Source organism: Homalodisca vitripennis, chromosome 4, assembly GCF_021130785.1.
Source record: "Homalodisca vitripennis isolate AUS2020 chromosome 4, UT_GWSS_2.1, whole genome shotgun sequence".
Lineage (NCBI taxonomy): Eukaryota > Metazoa > Arthropoda > Insecta > Hemiptera > Cicadellidae > Homalodisca > Homalodisca vitripennis.
The window spans coordinates 99,743,601-99,770,314 of record NC_060210.1 but is presented as its reverse complement, the minus strand read 5'-3'; the positions used below and the strand labels follow the sequence as shown (position 1 = coordinate 99,770,314).

Below are 26,714 nucleotides of genomic sequence, written 5' to 3'. Positions count from 1 at the left end.
AATTAAGAAAATAAATCTCACATTCATAAACTATTCACAACTATACATGACACTAGATTTGAAGTCTAATCACGTGTGTCAATCTAACCATTATTAGATAAGTTAAGGGAAATTATTAACCATAATAAATTAATAATTTATTTTTAATTCATTTGCTATAGATAGCAGCCGTTGTAATTATGTTAAATGTACATTCGCATTAACATTACACTGTTTAAAATATCTGGGCAAAATCTAATTACACTCATATAAACTACATTAATTTAATATATACAAATGTTATTAAAAATATTAATAGTAACATTTACACTGTTCACAAAATTAACAACCACTGTTTATGGCAATTCAAGGATCAGCCTAGTAACAACCAAATTGTGTTTTTATGTTCAGCACAGTCACTCTTGTGTTTTGTTATTGACGGCGTATAGCGTGTAGATCACTGTATTTTCCCATTCTCCGGATTGGGAAGTGTGAGAACTTCTTGCTTCAATACCTCGTATTGCTTCACCATCAACTCCCTAGACTCTTCCATTAACGCGTCAATGTCATTTTCTGTTTTCCCTTCCGTCGATATGGGATCAAGCACATGGACAATTACTCGGCCTGAAACAACCAGAAACAGTAACTTTACAATAAATCACGCCATTATTGGCATAAATGTGTATATTTCCATCGTTTCTGACTCTGGAATTATGTAATCTCTTATAGAATATACTATTCTTAAACTACTCTTATAGAATATATGATTAAACGACTTTGAAGTGTACGAAAACCATAATCTTATTTGTGTTCATTTATTTAACTTTCTATGACGTTCAGGAAAAAGGAACTACAACAATGATGAGTAAATAGCATTGTTCTTTGTAGATAATTGTTCTACTTGCCCAACTAAGAGCAAAGTCCATTGTTTCCACATTAAGAATATAAAAAAAATTGACATTAAAATGTTTAGGCCTTTAAATACGACTAATATTTGGTAGCTTTTGTGTACATGAGAATATTGGACATAATAAAGTTTATTGTCGTTTACCACAAAAATCGAATAAGAATAACAAACGTCCACAAGAGTTCTTCGTTTGAAGTTTATTTTTGACGATGGAAGGATTGTTAAGGAAACAGGGTTTTCCGGACATTTTCCATCGTTCAGTGAAACAAAAAAATCAACCAACCAATCATCAGTCGAGATTATGCCGCTTTGGTTGCCAATTCTAAAAATGAACTAAAAAGAAAACCAAAAGTATCAAACGGATCGAATACAAATATAAACCAATACGCTGTCACAATATGGTTTTGAGAAGTTCATCTAGCATGAACCAATAATAATAATAAAAAAGGCCCATTCCTGCCCCCTTCCTTTTTATTTCCGCCATCTTGTTTCTTTCTGCCGTGACGATTGCCATTTGCTATTGGCCTCTAGTCAGTCGTAGGTGTTTGGTAGACTAATGCAGACGTATTGTGACATGTATTCTGTAGTTCAGTTGTAATGATTAGTGTTGTGTATAGTTTTTTGTGGAAGTTGACACACAACATGGTGGTTGTGATTCCTGAATTGGGCGTGTCACAATGCTTTGGTATGATTTTTTTTATTTTAACCTAGTTTGCAATTATGTATTAGGTTAGTTATTTACCTGAAGAAATCAGATTGCTGATCTCGAAACGTAGTGTTACTTATTATTTGTTTCAATGAACGATGGAAAATGTTCTCCGGAAAAATCCTGTTTCGTCCACAAGAGTATTAAAAATATCTTCATTTTAAGGTAATCACGATTATAATGATTTATGAAATCTACGTAATAGCAATACTTAATTGACAATACTGAACTTTTTGTAAGCGAAATGGCCCAAACGCATTTGAAACTTTCATAACCCTACCCAGGAATAGAACCACTGACTTGGTTTAAGAACCTCAGTTTAACCCTACGCTACGGTAAAAAAATCAGCGTATTAAAAATATCTAATGACCTAACTGATTCCTCAAAGAATCAATAGGCAAACATAGTTTATCAACTTACTAGATATTGTTTGTACCATGTAGAATGATTTTTGGATTTACTAGAAAAATCACTAGCAATAGGACACTGATAGGCAATCAATTATTAAACTTATTATACATTACCATGTCCAAAATATTTCTTTTCTGCGTTCATGAAATAATACGGCGAATAAACAACAGGAATGATAGGAACTTGGCAGGCAACGGCGACCCGGAAGGCTCCCCTCTTGAATGGCAACAATGTGTCTCCCTTTCTGTTCCTGGTGCCTTCCGGGAACAACCACAGCTTGGTCTGGTAACAAACCCAACAATAACACTTTTTGACAGTAATGTTCCTATTTTAAACTGCTGGAAATTATTTTTGGAACGTAACAATGTTTTCATGATGGCTTTATGTGGAACTAATTTGTTACACTGTTACAGTGTTTAGGATCTTAGTTGGTCATTTCATTCCGGCAAACAACTGATATTATTGAAATTAACGTTTACAATTCAAATTTTTATTCAAAAAAATAAAAATAAATCATTTTCTCTGCTAAGTCGAGATGATTTGTTAGTAGAGTCCACTCCTTAATAAAATCACAAGGATGCAATTGTACATTATTTTATACCAGCTTATTGCATACTAGTCTCTCGCATAAATTTTACATTTTAAGCTAACTCTGTGATTATTACTGGGAGGAATTCGGATGGGTAGTAGTTATTTATTGTGTTTGACTGGTTAAACAATCAGCGACACCCATGAAACCATGAACCCATAAAACTTATATACGCATGCTAAATATAGTATGGACATAGAAGGAACTGTTTTAATTGCATTAAGCTAAATGTGTAGATTGATATAATATAAGTTAGACGATGGTGGCAATGTATAAGACTCTCTTTGTGCAATCTGTGTTCTTTTGCATAGCAAAACATTTTTTTAAATATAAGCATGTCAGATGTTTATTCAATTGTTAAGAAATAGAATAGCACGAAAGGACACGCTTATTTAACAGATGCGTAACTTATACGAATGAATAAACGAATTAATGTATAAATAAATGCATGGACTAAATCAAATTCTTGGTTGAATACCACTACATAATCAGTATGCTATAACTGCAGACAAATTACAGGAATGTGGATAATGCTTCTAGTCTATTTCCGTAGGTGGTGTTAGGCTTAGCAATGTAGATGTGAGTAATATTACTGGGATAGATATTATTAGAAAATTTAATAAAATTTTGACTCGCATATTTTATTACATTTGGGCTGTTTGCTGACCTTATGTAGTTTAATGAGACTAGAGGCCTCGTCCAGCTGATGGTTGGCCACTCGGCCACGTTTCCTGTCGATGAACACGACTCCAGCTGCCCAGGCTGCCAGGCCAAACGGCCAGACGTAGAACACTTCTTTCCTGGCCACTGCAGCGCACTTACCCATCACATCCCAGAAGTCAAACATACCTGTTGTGGAAGTATATGGTTAAGTCCCAGCAATCCACACAACCTTTGTAAACAATTCAGTAATGGGAGGTTCCTATCCCACTAATGTGAAGTTTCTATTTGTACGGTAAGAAACTAAAGGCCTTATATTGACAGTTTTGCCCACAAACCACAGAAAATATATATTTTTCAGTAAAAACTATTATCTCGAATATTAGTGTTATATTGTGAAATCATATGCAAAATCTTATAAAAAAATAATATTTTTCATACTATCGTTTTAAATTTCAGTATTATTTCGTTATTTTGGCAGTATGGTATCTATACTGTATATTGTCTAAAATTCGAAAAGACGTAGCCTACTTGCAAACTACGCATCGTTGCATGTCTATCAAAGACATTTTTTTATACTTATAAATATAAAGCGATATATAATATTTTGAATTAAACTGTTACAAAAAGGTACAAATATTGCTATTGTACAAATTTTACCATCAGTTGAAAATTTATAAAATGTATAGACTACTAAAGATTTTCTAAATATTCATATTATATATATATATAATATGAATATTTATAAACTTGAATTGGTCACGTTTATACTCGGATAACTTAGTATATTCTTCATTAAATGTAACACAAGAACTAAGAACTTTATTATGTCTATAGTGACTGACAGAAAACAAAACCCGTAATGCAACACGTGGCCTGTCTAATATTGCATATAGAAGTTTAACTTAATTAATAAAAAACACCTTTAAGATTTGAAACTGGACGTTTGTAAATCCATTTTATTTTACTTCGAACAACACTAAATCTTGGCGTTATGAATCTTTGCGTTTTGACCTTGAATTTTGATTTAATTATACTTTGTTATGAAACGTCGTTTTGAACGGAACCGTCTTTAATGATAACGACGCCTGTAAATCTCTAGATACTGTACTCAAACTAGTTGTGTTATGAAACAGCAGCTTCTGAGTTGAAGGAGCTTACAAAGCTTATTTCTGGTTTATAAAATATCAATGACTACTCCACACAACTTCCGTTTAATACCAGAGACTGGACTCTATATTGTGTACTCGAAGTTGAGTAATTTCTCTACTGTATTAATAATTTTACAGTATTTTATTTCTATAACAAAAATGTTTCAATTATATATAGTTTGAAAATAACTTAACGAATAAAAATCAGACATTGTAATAAACCACAATCACCATTATGAAATCAGAATATAATAAACTTTTGCAATGTGCTGTTAATACAAAAAAATACATGTTGAACATAGTTACTAGTATGCAGTTGTATAATTATCATAGAGTTAATGTGGACCGTTAAATATATTGAAGAGATGTGTTAAAGCGAAGGCGGTTAAAAATAATTTATTATCCCTGAAACGAGACTTTTCAATACACGTTATTCAACCTGAGTACTGTTCGTATAATATATAGTGCAACTCTCATAGAAATTACTTAGATTTCGTACTCACATACTTCAAAATAAATAACAAGTGCTTTGTAACGGTTTTAGATTTTAATTCGGAACGAAAGTGTTCCAAACATACTCATTTAATTTATATACCGAATGAGTACAAGTTAATTAATCCCGAATGATAATTTACTGGGGAATAATCATTTGAACACTAAACTTTGTTTTATATAGTTTAACCTACTTTCAAAAACTTTTACAATTTGAAACTTTTTTTTTGTTTAAAGAATTTAATGATAAGTATGTGTTTACAAAATTATAATTGTTGAAAAATAATTTTAATTAGTTTTTAAAAGAGAACCTTGAGTGCTGCGCAACTTCTGTCCGCAGTATATACATTTTTCAGTTTAATATATCTTAGGGAAGTAGTACATATCACTTCTAGTGTCTAAAATGACGTATGAATTTACGTATGAGGCGAAACCGAGAGTGAAAATGCTATCGAGCCCCACAATAGAACTTTCGAGACGAGTATAGAACGATTCTTTCCATCACGATGCAAAATAACACACGGAAACTTTGATTATCTGACATTTCATTCCCTAGTAATGATCCATCCATAAGGAAACTTAAAACTATTTTATCATTCAATCTGGTGTTAAAATCAGCTGTTTGATCATAAAACTGTCAAAACAAATATCGGAATGACACTGACGTTTATACAGGAAAAGAGATGTTTACGTAGGAAGAGAATTGATTACATAGGAAAAGTAATGTTTTGGAGGAATGGAATCTGCTGATTTAGCTACGAGGGAAACTTGTGCAGATTTTAGCTGTATTGGAAAGGAATCTATTGCTATACAAAGTGATGAAAATTAAGGTATATAGGATGTAAAAAACGTGGTATCTTGTGCTTTTTTGTTATTAGCTGCTATACAATTCATTTATTTGGATACAACTAAAGTTTTAATCTGAGAATTAATTGGAGAATAAAAAGTTAATAACTATCTCAAAATCGGCATTGCGGGTTGATGATAAAATGCAATATCGAATATCTATAGCGAATTATTAAAAATATTTAAAATTTACAAAAATGTTACTACTATTTTACTCGTATTTAACGTTAAGCAGTTATATAATATTTAAATTCATGTTTACAGTCATTGAATTGAGTTTATTCAGCATGTGTAGCTTTGGTACTTTATTTTTTGAGCAGTATTCAAATTGGTGATCAATTCTTAGCTTAGACATGACTGTGTATAGTGTATTTTATTACACATCGACGTTGAACAAATTACACTATAGTAATATACTAATGTTATTTACAACTAAAATGTGCTCATTGTTATACAACATTTGTGTAAAGTTTGCTGTTAGACAAAAACTGTTATTTTAAGACAAGAACATAATTGGGTAATATTATAATATGCTCAGTTAGTACAGAACTAACCTAAAATGTCAAACATAGATTGATGGTTGGCGACAATAACAGCTCCTCTCTCCACCTCCAGAATATCCCTTCTTCTTAGTTCCCACTGGATACCTACCAGCTTGGATATGTGCCTCAGCAGGTATCCGGTCAGTCTAGAGGCAAACATTATTCTCATAACTTACAGGATATTAAGAAACGTGAAATCTTGTAAAAACACTAAGGAAACCTACAATCTAGCTAGTATTAAAACAGACAGAACGTTTTTTATAAACTGAACTTAAAGAAAATAAAAAATATTGTAATGTATTACTTTATTTAGTTCATTAATATCTTTTCAGGGTGTCCCGTAACTCAATGTACAAAGGAATACCAAGTTATTGCTCACGTCAAGACAAACACATTTCACCACATGAACACCATATTCTGATGCTTAGTTTCCCATCTGTCTGTCTGTATGTGTTTTTTATAAACTAAACTTAATATTTCAAAAACCAATATATTAAATTATACCAAATTTCGCAAATGTTTATGATAACAAGGCTGTTACTAATATGTAATTGAATTAGAGCAGATATACTGTGACAAGACATGACCCACATTGAGAGCTGCCATTTGTTTAGTTTTTGTATTGTTCTCTATTCGCTGAGAACCTCAAGGTTGGACCATGTCTTGTCACAGTAAATCTGCTCTAAGACTAATTATTTATTTTTCTAATTATTTATTATTCGATTTAAATAACTTTAGTGCCATTAGATTTTTGATAACATCCTCTAAAAACTGTTATTGTTATAGTTCTTGAGGAAAACTGCTGGTTAATAAGATATTTAAATATTAAAAGTGTTAATTGCCACCATTTTAAAATACTAAAGATAATTTCGTGATAGTGTTTTCCGTAATTGGCCTCATTATCAATAACAAATTTGACCTAATTGAACCTATTAGTTTTTAAGACTAATTGTTTTATAAAACACATACAGACAGACAGATGGGAATCTAAGCATCAGAATAATATGGTGTTCATATAGTGAAATGTGTTTGTCTTGACCTGAGCAATAACTTGGTATACCTTGTCTAGAGAGTTACGGGACACCCTATATATGTTCACTACCGTTATTACGGGTTTACCATAGGTACACTATTTATATTTCCCCTTGAATATTTTCCAGATATATCGTTTCAATTAAGTTAACTTTTATCACTTAAGGTGTTGTGATAACTTCAAAAATTACAGCCGATCAAAGATGGCTAGAGTTTGCAACTTAGGTTAATGTAAAAAATACACATCTTTGAACGGCTGTCATTTTTGACTCGGTTATCCGTTTGAGGTCGGGTTTGCGGCTCTGTACTCTACTATGACCTTTTATTTGATATGCATATCAACCTATGCTTATATTTAAGATTTTCTTCTAACTCCTAGCGGGCCGACCCCCTGAGGAAGTAGCGGATCACTGAATATGTGATAAAATAGATTTTTATGTTCAGTAACTTTGTGTAAGGTTTTGTAGCTCTATTTGAAATTTTTGAAAAATATTTAACCGACCCGGGACTTTTTGGACACCCTGTATATATACATATATACGAATAAATTGGGATATTCTAATTAGGATACTACCTAAATGTAATTAGGATACTAGCTAAAAGATTTGCGAGTGCTTACGAAAAGATTATGGTAATTTAACTGCTCAAAAAACTTTTCCAAAAAAGTATAGTGTTTTTTATAGCAACTTTATTAATTTTTAAGTCATGAACTCGCCCAAAATGAGTTATAAGTTATGAGCTCGCGCGTCATTTTGTAGGGAATGTGACGCGCTATAAGTCCTATAATTAATAATTTTTGCACTTACTTTTAATATTTGAAAAGCTTACGAGAAGTAGTCGTCGTACTTAGCTTTGAGCTAAATCTGTTGCTGCAAAAATAAAAACGGAAATTCTTCAGAAACACCTACAATTATGTGTTCTTTCATATGTTTGATAACTATCATAGTTTTAAATATATTTGACAAAGTCGATTTTTAAAAATGAATTCTTCTTTAAAAACTGAATCTAAAGATTTTCATATACAAGCTTCTAAATATGTCCAAACTCCGTAAATGTATTGTTGATATCTATATTAATAAAGTGAACCGGCTATGAATTACGGGTAATTTTATTGTTCGCATTGTTAGAATTTGTCCCTCTCTCGAATGATGAAGTTATTTTTCATAAAACATTTCCAACCCCTAGAAAGGGTGACATCCACCTCTAGGGTAAAAGCACACATCGCCACTAAATCACGTTTGTTTCTTGTGCTACTCCCTAGTTACAGTCAAAATTTCACGCCAATCCATCCAATCTGATATAAATGGTATCCGAAATACGTTAAAAAAATACTTCACTGAAGGACGAGGAGTAAAGTTAAGACAGATCGAATAACCTATAATAAATATTATAGGTATATTTGACTACTGGGAAATCAAGATTCAGTTTCTGACTTTAGTCTAGACTCTAGAGAGATATACAATTATACGTAACTTATTTGCTGAGAGAAAGTCACGTGACCGTGACAGGCTTACAGGATACGCTACTCACACACAATTTCTGACATTTTTCGGCCTAAGCAAGAAGATTGGCAGCAGCACTAGAGCTGCGGCAGACACAATGAAGATATAAACGATGAAGCAGCCATAGTAGCGCACCCTTTGGTTTGAGGAGAGGGGAAGTATTAGGATCAGCAGGATGGCAGCTGGAACCATGTGTAGTTCAGACTGCAGGATGTTCAGTAGAGACAGTATCATCTGAAACACACAGAGCACACGAACTATACAACACAAAACCCATACACCTTTGGATTAAGTGTGGTAAGGATCAGCCAAAATGGCAGTTACTTGCTAATGCAGTTTTTACGAAGATATTTTAATCAAAGGCAGTAATTAAAGCTAAAAAGCCATAGCATTTAACGAGTTTACTTCTTCTTTTCTGAGGAACATGAACAGAGACAGTATAATCTAAACACACGCTTCAGCAAGCAAGCAAGTGCAAGAAAACATTCATCCAATTCGGAATTAGTGTAAAACGATAAAGGTCATAGATACTAAGGTTCTTATGAGCTCTGGAAAAATCATCTTGAATAAATAGTGTCACATAAAACACATTATGCAGAAATTAGCTCATATTACTCCCGCATCAGCAAATATAGACCGAGTTAAAAAGGCAGTCAGTTTTGGAGTTACTGGCGAATAGAACCGTGTATGTCACAGTATTTATTCTGGTCTGGTAAGTCATGAAAAATGCGCAGGACTGTTCGTCAAGGAATTGAGTGGAGCTAGCTGGATGAAAACATTCAAAATATAACTATAAACAATGTCATTATAAAATATTAAGCTGTGCGCATGAATTGGCTTGAAGGTCTGTCCACTTTCTCCTCAAAACTAATGCCTGAACAGCATATAGTCGACCTTGGTAAGACCTATGATTACAAGAGGGAAAGGAACTGTAGACGGTGTGGTGCTATTATGTGGTCAACATTACTGTTTTATGCAATGTTGTTTTGATTTAAACAGGAGAGGAACGGTGCAGAGCAATGACCTCCCTAGTGTTGCTAAACCGCTGCAACTGAGTGCTGATACAGACATTCACTAGCTTAAATTATTATTTTCTGGCTTTTGTGCAAGGTCGTTGAATTGATACAACTTTTGAGCTTGAGTCATTTGGAAATTGCCTAAAAGGATTCAGTTTTGTCTTGATCTATGAAATGTTAGGATTCAGCACTCCAAGTTTACGTTTAAAGAGCAACTACCATTCCATCACACCTGTTCTGGGAAGCTTGAGCTCAAATTTGAGGATTGCGGATTCAATGCACCAGAGGACATTGTAAATAAATGATGGTATTAGTTTGCCGTTTGAGAATGCATGAGCTTAACAACTTCAAAATTCTTTTTTTCCACTATCCTAGTATGTTATTCGGAAATACCGTGTTGTTTGACAATAAGATTATATACTTACAGACGCCAATTGGTAATATATAGGTAATCATTCATATTTAACCACAGTTCAAGCTTACCTATGTCTATATACGTCTCCTGGTGTTGAAACAAGATATTCCGGAAATATGATTGCTCTAGTGAGTATGGGGCGAGCAACGGTCAGTGGTGTTACGGCATTGTTGAGCAATACGAGCGTGACCGGCATTGTGAGCTAATGAACGGTGGAGTTCAACTTATCACTTCACTTTCTAATCATCGAGGAGTCACTGTAAACAATGATACCAGTTGCGGCGTTCCCTGCTGATACTATTGTCTCCTCCTGCTGATAGTATTGTCTCCTGGACGTGTCACTGGAATAGTGACGAGTTCAACTTATCACTTCACTTTCTAATCATCGTGGAGTCACTTGAAACAATGATACCAGCTGCGGCGTACCCTGCTGATATTATTGTTACTTGGTCGTATCACTGGGATGATGACGGATTCAACCTATCACTTCACCTTCTAATCATCGAGGAGTCACTGGAAACAATGATACCAGCTGCGGCGTACCCTGCTGATACTATCGTCTCCTGGACATGTCACTGAAAAAGTGACGAGTTCAACCTATCACTTCACCTTCTAATCATCGAGGAGTCACTGTAAACAATGATACCAGCTGCGGCGTACCCTGCTGATACTATCGTCTCCTGGACGTGTCACTGGAATAGTGACGAGTTCAACCTATCACTTCACTTTGTAATCATCCAGGAGTCACTTGAAACAATGATACCAGCTGCGGCGTACCCTGCTGATATTATTGTTACTTGGTCGTATCACTGGGATGGTGACGGATTCAACCTATCACTTCTCCTTCTAATCATCGAGGAGTCACTGTAAACAATGATACCATCTGCTGCTTACCCTGCTGATACTATTGTCTCCTGGTCGTGTCACTGGGATGGTGACGGATTCAACCTATCACTTCACTTTCTAATGGTCATTGTTTCAGTTCAATAAATAAGATTAATAATCTTATTCTGGTTCGTTGTTTTGATTATTTGTCATTTATGAGAGGCCCTGTCTCCTAACTAACCAACCAGACTCTCTGAAAATTCAGTTCAATAAGGATGGAATGTAATGTTTTGATTATACAATAACAATCACTGAAAGGTTTTATTAAAAACCTGTAATTTCCTCAAGTTAAAATACGTAAAAATTACGCAAAAGTATTACTTACTTAAAAACTTTCCTGAAGCTTAAACTCAGATACTCATTGTAAAAGATTCACATTTTATCTTTAGCAGTTTTTATTTTGGCTCAGCAAGAAATTGACTTATATTCTACAGTATATGCCTGTAAACTACTCAAAGAGTAATAAAAACAAATTTCCCTTAATTTTCTATCATTAGGAAATTAAAGGTCTGTGACTGTAATATAAATAAAAATATTTTCCAACCAAAAAGTTATTATTTTAATATCGACAACAGTCACTAAAATACATAACTCATCACAGAGCAAAATTTGCGTGGAATGCGTTTTCTTGAGATACATAATTTTAATATTAACAGTTGAATAGTAATGAGTGAACACTTACAGTAGTAGACATTTCAGAGATTATGATTTATTGATTACTATTTCGAAGACATCGCTAACTGACATGTTGACTCATGAATTGGAAACTAAATCATACGTTGAATAATGTACAGTGAAATTTTGTCATTCAAGTCTACAGCTGAGTTAAAAATGCATTAGTGTTTATATCTAGACATACAACAGGTGACAGCGTAGGTTCGTTTTTATTAAATAGAAGGGATTGTATTGTTATGATTGAGAGTTGTTTGTTTAGTATAAAATGCTTGCTATTACAGTAACAAATTCAAAGTACGGTCAAGTTTCCTACGCGTCAAGTTACGTCGGCCTGCCTAATCGTTAATTTATTTTGTAATTTTATAAATCTTAAGATTTGCGATTATTTCAAATATAGGTACTTTGGGATTATACCGACCACACTAGTATGAAGAACACAAAAATAGAAATTTATAGAAACAAACATGATAGAACGAAAAAACAACTCTTCAATTACAAAATTACAAACTTACAAGCATTTCCAGGTATTGTGATCGGTATTGTTGTCGCTGTTATCTTATCTTTCTCGAGAATCCTGATTACGGCAGGCCGCGCGGCATCACGTGATTTGCACGGTACATAATTGCCTTTCCATTACAATTCAATTTATATTTCTGATTAGCCCCTCTAGAATTTGATATTTTACTGATAGGTACTATCTCGAGGGATGTTTTTCTTTCGTCGACATCAGCGCGGGGCAGCACCGAAGGTGCTGCCCCGCGCTGATGGCCGGAGGCACTCGCATTTTGGGTGGCGGAATGTGATCAAGAATAAAAACAAGTTTTTAGTGTTTTTTTAATAAAGAGTTTAGTTTGGTAAATGATTGTTTTTGTTGAATTTTTGTGTTTGGAGAAATGTAGAGGTAAAACACGGAAGTACAACAAAGCGATGCACCAGCTGAACGGGCGGCGAGACTGCAATCACGTTATCTACTAGACGCTCGACTTTGACCTCTGTCTGAGGATGGGGAGGGGTTTGCGATAAGACAATTCCTGTTTTATATTGACGAAATATTGTTCTACGCTAATCTAGTAATCAGTAGAAACGAAATGTGAAATAACGATTCATGTCTGGGTGTGGTCGGTATAATCCCAAAGTACCCAAATATAATTATGTGTTCTCTGTAGTTGGTTTCAGTGTCTTACTTTCCAAGCGAAGAAGAGATACAAAACTATTAGATACAATGAAATTAATGGTATACCACAATAGCATAAAGGATCCTCCAGCTTTGCGTGAACAATCTATTTGATAGATGGGTTACAACAAACAATTCACTAATTATTAATTTACCATTAAGTCAAGTCTATAAAATCCCTTGTTATCTAAATGATTATTTTTACTTTAAGTTTATTTTCAGTTGACGTATGCTTATTACACATTTCAGTTATATTTAATTTCATAAATATCCTACAATCACTTATGCAATATAAATATTTGACAAGCAAGTAATATTCGATGTGACCTATCGCTCCTCAAAACAAAATCAATTTCTATTACTTAATTTTGTTGTTATTACTTTACCCCAATTAAAACTGTTATAGCTTGTATTACATCATTCATGTACAGTGTGATTCAGAACTCTCTCTATAAACTTTAGGATATTGCTCTATGGATCTATGGAAAACATAAATGTAATGGTCTATCTCTTTTAGTTTATTATCCATCCGTCTCTATGTGTTTTTATTTACAAAGTTACGTTTTTAATCTAATCAACCAATAGTAACCAAACTTTGGTTATCTAATGACGTTAAAGAAATTCATAAAATTAAAATAGGCCAAATAACATCAGGTCTTCACCTCTTTGACAGTGTTTGGGATTTACCCCCAAGGTCTCACTGCCACCTGTGACTATAGAGAGAGCAAGGGAGTCTCTGCCTTATAAATATTATAGAGATCTTCTTAGTCCTAAATTTACCTGGTAAAATAAGAAACATTTTTTCCTTTGCTGTTTTATTATAAGCTCACCGGCATCATTAGTCATTACCTTGAGTCATAATTTGAAAGTAATATCGGTCCAAAGCTGTTCTAACCTCTTTCCAATATCGACTTTCTTCTGCAACCCTGACACCAAGACGTAGCCCAGCGAGGTGTCTAAGGGGTTCGGACCCCCCCCCCCCAAACTTTCAATAATTTTAAAATAATTCAGTATTGCAGACATGTACTGCTGTAAGATCGTTCACAACTAAGAAATGGGTCAAGAACTTTGTAAAACAAAATGGGGCCTTACTCTATGTCTACTACGGGAAAATATTAGTTGTCTGGATCCCCCCCCCTCAATTTTTGTTCTGGCTTCTTGCCTGGCACCCCATTTTAGGAGCATGTGTCCTCCTTCACCAACTCCCTAATAAGCTATGGATTACCAGGAATCTTCTGTTAATTCTTATTCTGTTCCTTCATTCGAATTAACTGTCTTCCTCTTCACCCACTTTCCCGTTCTTTCTTCTTACATTTTCATCACTTACTCAGACTTCAGCTTCTTACAAACCAATGTTTCATCCTTCTTTCTGTCCACATTCAAGGAGTCCTAGTTACCACGTATCAACCCTCAGCCACGAGCTGTCCCTTCACTAGCCACCTTAAGCACATCCTAAGCACTCGGTTAGGTCCGCCAAAACACACTTAAATGTTCCCTCCTTAGGCTAGCATTCACGTCCCCAACAACAGGCTGTCCTTTAATTGTCCACTCATAAATCACACGTCCAGCCAAAGAGCTAGGTTCTTCGTACGCTACTCATACAATACGCATATCCAGAGACAATACAATACGCCTCTAAAGGTCATCGCCTCATATAAGATTGACAGTGCCCTACATGAGTGTCGAACAACTCTTGAACCTCGTGGTCAACCCAGGATAGAGTAAACGTACCGCCATGTGCCACAGCGTCGTATACAGTATCATACGGCATAATACTACCGGGTACTCCCTTTGTTATCACAAGATGAAATAATCAGGTGGTGTATATATTTAAAATTTCAGATACCGTCAAGGCACTATTTTGCTTTTTACGTTGCATTAGATTATTTAAATTTAGTTTCAAAAACTACTCGTATAAGGCTAAGACTATTTCGTTCAGGAGAACACGTTTGAACTGCTTTGTACAAACTTTGCAAATATTTAACGTAGTGTAATCGTTAAAGTAAATTGTATTAAAAAATGTTTAACCCTATGTAAGCGGACTACCTGGGGTACACCGAACCTCTAGAGTCACTATATAGTACTTATTTAGCGCTATAAAGGTCAACATATATATTTCCTGGAGTCATGAAAGTACTTTAACTCTATGCATATACGAACCGTTGATATTTATTTCTCGAACGCACCAAAACTTATTATTTTCCATTACAACTTTAATAATTCTCTCTGAAAATTCTTCCAAATTCCCTTGCCTGATTTGTGCCACCAAAAATACTACTATGCTTTCTTTTATTTCTTATTCCTAAACGTACGTAAGTCACTGATCATCTCTGATAAACTCCCATTAGTATCATAATATTTACAAATATATGATGTTTGATTAGCACTTTATCTCATTCACCTGGTAGAAAGGAAGTGGTATACCGTCAAGGAGGATAGGTAATAAAAAACGAACTCCGGACTTGTTACAGCCCAGAGACCTTGGATTGTACCGACGAACACAAACAGCAGCTGTTATGGCTCTCAAGCTGCGTTTATGACCAGTATCCTTAAATGAGAGTTATGTTCATTTTTATCACTTTAGTACGCTTCTTCTTCAAATATGATTCTATTAGGAAGGGAAATAATTTACTAATTCTCTTAAAATATTAAGTGTTTAAATTGTTATTTACAAAGATTGATTTGAAGGGGAAAATGGTACAACACTACATTTCGAGGAATGCAATCTGCCCTCTTCTTCAGGTGTTAAAAGCTCAATACGTAGGGTTAGGCTAACAAGAATTAATACATGTAAAACAAAATTGCCAACGTCAAGAAAATTACCAGCAGAGAACAGTTACACGTCAAACAAACGCCTGAATGTTGCATGGGTTTTCTTAGCGATGGAGAACTATGGCAAATGTCCGAACCCCTGGTTTGCATTCAACATTAAGTAATTTGTATCCGAACTATTGGTCACTATTGTTTACTACTGTGCATACTGTTTCTAGTTTATTGTGGAAGCAAAATAATCTTCCTCAGCTTTTTCATCGGAAGTCAAATTAGAGAAATAATCAAGATCGTGAACATAAATATTTGTTGTGATATGTATGGTACCTCCATTATGTAAAATAATCATACTTTAGATGTAAATATTTTAACCACAAAAAATAGTTTACTCATACTTTCGTACCTTTTTTCACTAACTCTCTTCTCTGTCTATCTCTATTATTTCAATGATATATTTGATTATTACTATGTATTTTACTATTACATAAATAACGTCGTACAAAGAAAAGTATGCGACATTTGCAAATTAAAACCTTTTTTATGTTTCTATATAACCGCTTCCAACATCTATTTATGTAAGTGTCACAACGAAATACTAGTTATTTACCTAGTACAAAACAGCCGTTGTGTTTGAAACAGCTAATTTTCCACTCATTTTAGACATACTCGGCAGTTTTTAAATTGCGCAAAACAAATTAAAATCAGATGGTGCAAACTCAGGGCTATAGAAGAATGAGGCAGTGCCTCCCAAAACCATCATTCACTATTTCTTGCGTCAGTCTAGCAGCATGAGGATGGGGGTCGTAATGGATAATCACATTTCTTTCTGAGATCCATAACATGAAGTTACAATGTTGATTTCAACTGAAATTTAAATTTAGGTCGTTCTATATTATGTAAAAAGTTAAATAGTAAAGATCAAATATTATATTTGCCATTTAAGTGCTGATTTTATATAAACACCCTTTATAATCGATTATAGAAGTACATTTACCTCAGTAGAATAACGCTGTTAATAAATAGATAGATAACGTCGCGAAAGGTTATAATATTGGTAGTGTTCTAAGTTTAGAAACAATTTATTGGTCTGAACGTAACAAGTTAAAGCTAGCACAATTGCACAGATTGTCGAAACATAAACATGTTATTACGTCTTACCTTGGTAAAATGCTTACAATGATGAATACAAAATCCAAGCTATCTGGTACATTCAGTTTCAACCCTGGCGTCATCACAAGCTACACTATACATCGCATTACATCTTGCCTGAATGTATATTGTCTAAATATTCATTCTTTGTGTATAAATAATGGAACGTCTTACCTTGGTAAACTACTTACAACGATGAATATAAAATCCAAGCTATCTGGTACATTCAGTTTCAACCCTGGCGTCATCACAAGCTACACTATACATCGCATTACATCTTGCCTGAATGTATATTGTCTAAATATTCATTCTTTGTGTATAAATAATGGAACGTCTTACCTTGGTAAACTACTTACAACGATGAATATAAAATCCAAGCTATCTGGTACATTCAGTTTCAACCCTGGCGTCATCACAAGCTACACTATACATCGCATTACATCTTGCCTGAATGTATATTGTCTAAATATTCATTCTTTGTGTATAAATAATGGAACGTCTTACCTTGGTAAACTACTTACAATGATGAATATAAAATCCAAGCTATCTGGTACGTTCAGTTTCAACCTTGGTGTCAACACAAGCTACACTATACATCGCATTACATCTTGCCTGAATGTATATTGTCTAAATATTCATTCTTTGTGTATAAATAATGGAACGTCTTACCTTGGTAAACTGCTTACAATGATGAATATAAAATCCAAGCTACATTCAGTTTCAACCTTGGTGTCAACACAAGCAACACTATACATCGCATTACATCTTGCCTGAATTTATATTGTCTAAATATTCATTCTTTGTGTATAAATAATGGGACGTCTTACCTTGGTAAACTACTTACAACGATGAATATAAAATCCAAGCTACATTCAGTTTCAACCTTGGCGTCAACACAAGCAACACTATACATCGCATTACATCTTGCCTAAATTTATATTGTCTAAATATTCATTCTTTGTGTATAAATAATGGAACGTCTTACCTTGGTAAACTACTTACAACGATGAATATAAAATCCAAGCTACATTCAGTTTCAACCTTGGCGTCAACACAAGCAACACTATACATCGCATTACATCTTGCCTGAATTTATATTGTCTAAATATTCATTCTTTGTGTATAAATAATGGAACGTCTTACCTTGGTAAACTGCCTACAATGATAGGCAGATTCAACCTTGACGTAAAACACAAGTTACACTATACATCGCATTATATCTTGTCTAAATGTATATTGTCTAAATATTCATTCTTTGTGTATAAATAATGGAACGTCTTACCTTGGTAAACTGCTTACAATTATGAATATCAAATCCAAGCTATCTGGTACAGGCAGATTCAACCTTAACGTAAAACGCAAGCAACACTATACATCGCAATATATCTTGTCTAAATTTATATTGTCTAAATATTCTTTCTTTGTGTATAAATAATGAAAATATGTATCGAATTTTTAAAGTATTTATTATGCACACAATATCTGAAGATGTAACAAAATATTGGTTATCACACCTTTGTGCTCTGTAAAGTAGCTCTAGGAAAGTTGAGATCGACTGTTCGTTCTTTAGTTCGTCTGCGGCTGCTACTGTTCAAGTATCTGCCTTTAAATTTTGATATACTTTAATGGAAAGTGGTGACCCAGGTGTTCCATCTTTTGTTTCTTACCATTCATAATATGATGCTTATATGTTGCGCTTCCTCGGACTCGGAATGTTGGGTTATTTGTAACGATAAATAAGAACTATTTATTGTGTACCTGACGGAGGAGTCACTAAAACCTTGTTTGACGGTTCTGATGTCAGTATCCGAACAAAATTGGTGGTCATAACTTTCTTTGGCTCAGTCCAAGGATTTCAGAGCAATATCGTAATGGTTAACTTCTTAAATACGATAAGAAGAGAAGATATGCCCAGCAACGTACCGGTTACCACGATACTGTACGTATATGATACTACGTGATAAGTACAAAAGTGGCGTTATATGACAAAACGTGGCTGGGGCTTTATACGATGGTGCCTGGTCTAAGATACAAGAGCAGTGCTGTCCACATTGTTCAATGATCCCATAAGATCTGGAAATGAGCATAGAACTTTAGGTACTCAACACTGAATCAAGTTTTTAAGAATCTCATAAAATTTTAATGACGTAGTTCAAATTATTTATACGTGCTGGGATATCATTACTTGGACGCAGTCAATGGTTTTGGCCTACTCTGTCCCAGTAGTGCCGTTAATGCTAATAATTTCTCGCTCTACACATTTACTACCTTTGCAAGAAATCTGACTATCAAAAAGCTCAGAGGTAATGTTGTGCATTATAATATTTCCACTGCTTAGAGGAGAGAATTGCCAATGTTCATGACAGTATTATGGATTTTCCTAGATGGAACAAAACAGTCAATCCGATTGGTGGAAGCAGTGTCGGGTCAAGTAGACAGTTCAAACACACACGTGAGGAAATAAGGTAAACTGAAATGAGTGTGTGTTTTGGGTACCCCTACCATTCAATGATAGGAGGACAGGGTCCTCTCCTATCATTTTTAGTAATTAAATATTGTCTTTGTCATAGAAACATAATTTATATCCTTTCCAAAGTTTGGTAATAAAGGACGAATGTACCGTGGGATTGACATAACAGCTAATGACCCCACTGGTGACAAAGACTTTGGCAAACACGAATGATGATGCAAAGGTGCACGTTGTTGGCTAGCTAGGCGTACACCATTTCCAACTTTCCTATTGTACTGTATGTCTCGCGCGGTGACAATAACCACTGTCCACAGCCTCGGAGTTGAATTTCCTATCCGGTGGTTGCACACAGCCCTACATCGGAGACGTAGTTATCACATTACAATAGTAACAATCTCTCTACAGTCTGTCTTTAAATTATACTATAACCGCATTGTTATGTATTGTAAATTAACACTGTAGAGTTATAGTAAGAACTTTGTTGTACCAGTACTTCAAAGTCTAATGGGGCTGTAATACATGTGAAGCTTGGGCTAAAAGTTTCTCAAAGGAGACAAATGTGTCAAATTGTTGGAAGGTTTACAGCATCAGTCTATTTTACTGTGGTAAAAATAACCACTGTCACAACCTGTACGGAAGCCCCTTAATTTAAACTTAGCTTTATGATTATATTCCATCAAAATTTAAAAAAAAATAGGAAAAAGAGCAGAGGAATGCTACTACAAATTACATATTTAAAACCGATAAATGGTTTATATCGATTTTTTAATAATCAGAATAGAGATAATGATTGTAAGTCGATTATACTTTTCAGTTAAGTAAAGTATAAAGAATTGCGTTGTCAAACATTTTAGTAGAATCAAGTTATTATTTGGCTCATAAAAGCAGTTTCTTTGGCCTGAACCTGCTTGTGGCATACAGTATGTAAATAATCTACTTTCAGTCACTGAGAAACGGTTCAAAGACAAATATGATCATTGTTGGCACAGTTTTTCTACAAACATTTGGTAAGAAGCCCATTAAAGACACCGATATCCTGATCACGTACCGATTAAAAATATCAGTAGAGACCTTTGAAACTCGTAATTTATTTCATTACAGGAGACGATCTTTCAGGAAACATTTGCACCCTTTAGGACTCACCATTGAAGACTCAAGTGTACATCTTGCAGCAAAACCGAAAAGACTACTAAACACATCATCATGGATTGTGAGAATTGTGAGGTTTGGAAAAGACCTGATCTCAGACAGGTGATAAATGTGATGCCAGTATCGGGAAGAAGCTCTTAGATTTCTTTGATGGTACAGGATTAGGCTTGACTTGTTAACAGCACCTACGGTGTGCAATAAGCTTAGGTTGACGCACTAGGAACCAAGAGTCCTTATGCCTCCTTTTCAAATCAAATCTAATATCATTAATATGATGTAATATATTATGATATCATTATGTGATTTATCAACCAACAAACTCCACGTTGCAGTTCATTACATGTATAGAATTCAAGATTTACTATTTGACACCACCCTTTAAAATCTAACGTAATTTAATGTAACAAATTACCAATTGACAAATTCCACCTTAAACTTCATTACACGTCGTGTGCATTGCGAAATTTATTAATTGACATTACACTAACAACACAAAAAGTAGTTAGTATTGTTATATAAAAAATTACAGTAATAAATGAGAATATGATTACATTTTTATGTAGTTATATGGATGACACATTTACAGTAGTCTCGTTTGAAACAATTACAATTACATAATATGTGATATACATTGAAGGAGAAATCTATAGTTGAACCGAGGCCAATCAATTATCTAACTGTTGATGTGAATACCCCAGTTAATTACTACTGACGTTTCATTTGACCTCAAGTTTTTGGCCGGTTATGTCATTTGATGAACCTTAACCCTTCAGTTATCTTACAAAAAAGTGCTCGTATAAATGGACAACCATTCATGTTATAACACTCGTTGTTATCTGTTAACACTGGAAAACTTTAACCTATACAGGCATATAGTTTGCATGTAAAATCTAACAAAGTGTTTTGACACTTTTCATAGATACCAATCATTCCAGGCTTGTTTGTGGTTTTTATTAAACATGACGGATGCTTTGAATTGAATACAATTTTAATATAATTATTTTAATTGTACTATTAATAACATGTAAACACGTACGAATAAAATGTATAGTTAATGGTATTGACAAGTATTAAAACTGCAAAAGTACAAAATCAAGAAGGCATTTTTACAACTGCACTGAGCCGACAAAGATATCGCGGAAAATTAAGCTATAGTGTCAAACTCATATTATAAAAAGTATTCGCGTATTTCTAATGTTAAAATTTATTTTGGTTTTAACAGTATAATTTATTATATAAAACAAGCTTTGGAGAACCTAACAAACCAAAAATGAAGTTTTTAAGCACATTAAAAAACATTTTTTATTGAAAAGAAACTACCAATAAATAGTAGATATAAGCATAGGAATGACCATAACATATATATAGATAGATCAATAAATTACAATAACACCAATATCACTAATGTCCTGGTTTCTTTTATTTTGTTTTATGCATGATGTATATGAGCCAATCTACTACTCTATGGATAAACTACGGATAACACTATCGAACGAATGAACCTAGAGGGTTTAATTTTAGTGTGACCTCTAATCTCTGTGCATCAGTTTTGGAAATGGTAATCAATCCTCTGTCTATGAGGAGTCTCGATGTCTGTTCAAATTTAGCGTGACATTGTATCTCGACTGATCCTATGTAAATATCGAAAATGTTAATCCTCTGTCTATAGGGAGCCTTGAGGTCTTTTTATTTATTGTGGCATTGTACCTCGACTGACCCTATGTAAATATTGAAAATGGTAATCCTCTGTCTTTAGGGAGTCTTGACGTCTGTTCATTTATTGTGGCATTGTACCTCGACTGACCCTATGTAAATATCGAAAATGTGAATCCTCTGTCTATAGGGAGTCTGGATGTCTGTTCAAATTTAGTGTGACATTTTATCTCGACTGATCCTATGTCACACACACATCAAAAATGGTAATCACAAGTCAAAGTCATTACATATGTATAGGACTCCACTTCTATTAACTCTATACTGAAATAGAAAATGGGAAATATCGGTTCATAGCGAGTCGTTCTCCGGGCCGTGATGTTTGTCGTGAGCGAACACGAACACTCCCACGATGACTCAAACTCATTACATATGTTTAGGACTCTACTTCTACTAACTCTATATTGAAATAAGAAACGGGAAATATCGGTCCATAACGAGTCGTTCTCCGGGCCATGATGTTTGTTGTAAGCGAACACAAACACTCCACAGATGACTCAAAGTCATCACATATGTGTAGAACTCTATTGTTACTAACTCTATATTGAAAGAAGAAACGGGAACTATCGGTCCATAGCGAGTCGTTCTCCGAGCCATGATGTTTGTTGTGAGCGAACACGAATTCTCCAGTCTGGCGTCCCTTTAACCAAACACAGTTTAACACAGTGGCGTCCCCTGTTTAACACAGTTTCTGATGACTAACATAGTCGGGTATTTTCCAAATCTACAACAGGAACATTTAGAATCTAATAGCTATCGTTTGAGTCTAATTATTTATATAAAATAATTGTTTTAGCTGCCTAAAATCATGACAGAAAATTAAGAAATTCTTTTAATTAGAAAGATGATACCTAGTTTTTATTAGGCGTTTTTATCTTAGTCAAAATATTTAAAAATAAGTCAAATGTTTAAACTATTTTATTATTAGGGAGTTTCACCGACCTAACAGCTCATTGAGTTATGTCAATCGGCTTCTAAAATCCCCTTCCTCTAAAAGTTTACACAAAACTCTTTTGCTGAACTTTACAATATTTTATAGTGTTAATTCATAATTGAGCGCAATATAGAACAATTTCACAGATTATATTATTCGTTTTAAAATTTCCAGTCACACTCAAAGGAAGAGAGTAGGAAGGGGATTTGAATAAATCTAGTTGTATACATAAATATGTCCTATACACCAAAGTTCGTAATGTTTCATTAATTAGTTTCGTCGCAGTAACGAAAGCAACCATTTATGCCAACTTTGTTGTCCTCTATCGCTAAAAGAATTAAAAGTTTATCAATGCACAAAGTCTGATTAATAGAATGAGCACCAATAGCGGTTTTGAATCACCTGGTGTTGCTGAGCTTGTAACGGGTACTAACCGCTCTTGTACGAATTAGGCTGGGCGCACACTGGAGGAGCATTCTGTCTGAGACAAGCGTCGCGAGTCATTTTGACTCCACAAATTTGTCGGACACCTACTTCTACTTGCGTTTCAATGGGCCGGCGCACAGCTAGGGAGCGCATGACGCGAGGCGCCTCGTGACGTCGCGAGTCACTCGAAACAGTGTCAGACTGCTAGTGGAAATTGTATGCCTCGCGACAGCCGTCGCAGGCAATAGAGTCCGCGCATGCGCATGATCTGTGTTTTGCTTCACACAGAAATGATTTGAATATTAAAATGCAATACAAACGCTTATCTGGAAGGGTAAATAGAGAACTAAAATATGCAAAAAGGACCTTTTATTCTCATTTGATAAGACAGTTGTAATGGGGATTCAAAAAAATACTGGGGGGTTATAAAGAAAATTGTAAAGAATAAAAAATCGTCATTGAGTAGCATTAGGATGAATGGTAAAGAATGTTTGGTGGAAGGTAATGAGTATGTGGTGGCGAATGAATTCAATAATTATTTTGGTAGTTTGGTAGCTAAATTAAGAACTGAATCATTTGGAAGTGATTTGTTTTTCGAGGACAATCAAGAATATGAAGTGTTTTTGAATGAAATAAAGATAAATTATTATGAAATTCTTAAAGTGATTTGTAATTTGCAGGACAAGCGTAGTTGCGGAACTGATGGTATGAGTATAATTACAATAAAGATAAATTTAAACATATTTGCTCCTATAATGAGTAATATCTTTAATAAGTCGCTTGAGCAAGGAATATTTCCTGATAAATTTAAGATTGCGTGTGTTGTGCCTATTTTTAAGGCTGGTGATGGGTATGAAGTATCTTCGTATAGACCTGTCTCTCTTATAAATACGATGGGTAAGATTTTTGAAGCGGTTGCTAAAAATAAATTACAGTTGTATTCTCATTTTCAACAAAACTCAAGTATAAGTGGTTTTTTGAAGTCTGTACAAAATCATGGATCTAATCTGCATTTAGCGCCTTTGCAGACGGCAATGGACATTGTTAATTATCAAACTCAGCAATTGCAATGAGCTAACTGAATTGTCTTGTACCGTATTGCCTCTAATGCGATATTTTAAACCAAATGTTATTACCTGATACTGTATTTTTCTTTCAATAAAAACTTTTAAGAATTTCAGTATGACATTTCTTTTATATCTACTGCACATGTATACATTAATATTAATAGAAACATTACATTAATGCTTTTAAGGAGTTAGAATTAATGTCCCTACCTTGTATATATATTTTAGAAACGATAAAATGTTGCCTGTTCAGATGTGTGTTGATTATGGGTAATGATACTCACAATTACAATACAAGAAACAAATCTAAATACCGTCCTCTTCAACACCGGTTAAATTTGTTTAAAAAATCTTCCTGAACATGCAGGCATTTGTTTGTACAGTAAATTACCTAATGAATTACAAAACACATGTCATGTGAAACAATTCAAATCGAAATTAAAAGAGTTTTTGTTGGTAAATGCTTTTTATAGTGTGGATGAGTTTATGTATCAATAATAATAATTGGGAAATAATATCACAATTTAATTCAATATTTATAGGCTACATATGTAGGTATGTTTTATTATTACGTAAAACATATTCCAGAGGATACATTAGGCTATTCAATTACTATTGTTAGGTTAGTATTTCCAAATCTTTTGTGTCTGTAGCATTGCAATCCAATTTTTTGTATAAGCAATAAAAATGTTGTATTGTACTGTACGTTAAAGTAATGAAAAGTCTTTCCTCCGCTGTTATACTTTTACGACAGTTCGTATCCTTCTTCGTAATGTGGTCTTGAACTATGTCCAACAGTTCCTCAAAACTCTTTACACTCATTCTGCAATAGTTGTAAAACTTTTCTGGAAAACTCTTTAGTTCTGATATAAGAGATTTCACATCCCTCTTTTCATTAATTGGGTGAACCCAATACTTCCTTTCCGGAGGCATATCCAACATTTTTACAAACTCCCATAAGCACAATGCAACATTTACTTGAAGGAAACAGGATTTTTCTGGACATTTGCCATCGTTCAGTGAAACAATAAATCAGTAACACTACGTTTCGAGATCTGCAATCTGATCTCTTCTTCAGGTAAAGAACTAACCTAATACATAATTACAAACTAGGAAAAATCCTGTTTCCTTCACAATCCTTCCATCGTCAAAAATAACCTTCAAACAAAGAACATTTACTTCTTCAGCACTCATGTTGTACGTGTTGCTACGCCAAAGTGTAGCGCACCAACTAATTTTTAATTTAACTCTCGAGTCAAAATGGTGCTTGTCCGGAGGTACCGCACACTGGAGGAACAAACTGTCAAAATGCTTCCAACAAAATGACTCGCGACGCTTGTCTCAGACAGAATGCTCCTCCAGTGTGCCCCAGCCTTACTTACACTACTGTATTGCGACTCGATTTTGTGCTTTTAAATGATCATTTCTAGAAATATAACACATTTGACTAAGATATTAGTGCATAATTTAAGTAAATTTAAATTATTAAATTCATTCCATTGGTAATTTTGAGTATGCATTGTTTTGTATCCACCATACTACATGAGTAATTCATATTGGCATTTTTATAACCTATGCATGCATTAATGATTAACATAAGGAGACGTTATGATTTGCCTAAACCGTATTTTTAAAATTAGAATTCAATAAGAACCTAACAGTTTTGTTCTTAAAATACGATAAAATGATGACTCACTGTAATTAAATAAAGGCGACGACACAACAAATAAACAAAGGTGGCAACGTTGATGTCACATGTGAACTCGAGGCAGATTCTTGTTACACTGGTACATGGTAGCGTTGCGAGGCCATTGCCACCACCATACCAGCTGACAGATAGTGATAGTGACTGCTGAACTTTCATTGAGAGACGCCTCGGACAAAATGAGGTAAGTAAGTCGCTGTCGTTTCGTTGACAAAACAGATCTACCTAGATTTTATCGAGTTACACCTACACTATCAATACTCCTGTCAATCGAAGCCCATAGGGGTGTTATTGCGTTAACACCCTTTCTTCGGTATCTCATACCGGAGGTACAGTCTAAGAATATACAT

At 34.3% G+C, this 26,714-nt stretch overlaps 2 protein-coding genes across 4 annotated transcripts in view; one reads left to right on the top strand and one right to left on the bottom strand.

Moving 5' to 3' along the window:
• The window catches only part of LOC124359835 (1-acyl-sn-glycerol-3-phosphate acyltransferase beta-like), an 80,300-nt gene that overhangs the window by 32,797 nt on the left and 20,789 nt on the right, over window positions 1–26,714 (top strand). The window lies entirely within an intron of this gene.
• On the bottom strand, window positions 125–26,458 carry LOC124359833 (1-acyl-sn-glycerol-3-phosphate acyltransferase alpha-like). 3 transcript variants are annotated; one of them, XM_046812909.1, is made up of 6 exons: window positions 26,356–26,458; window positions 8,846–9,051; window positions 6,296–6,429; window positions 3,260–3,441; window positions 2,117–2,285; window positions 125–603 (listed from the first exon to the last, which is right to left on the bottom strand). In XM_046812909.1, the coding sequence occupies exons 2-6, from the start codon at window positions 9,049–9,051 to the stop codon at window positions 437–439; spliced, it is 858 nt and encodes a 285-aa protein (XP_046668865.1). In that variant the 5' UTR covers window positions 26,356–26,458; the 3' UTR covers window positions 125–436. The 3 variants fall into 3 exon arrangements, with proteins under 3 accessions (XP_046668865.1, XP_046668863.1, XP_046668864.1); XM_046812907.1 differs by lacking the exon at window positions 26,356–26,458 and adding an exon at window positions 23,601–23,931; XM_046812908.1 differs by lacking the exon at window positions 26,356–26,458 and adding an exon at window positions 11,816–11,982.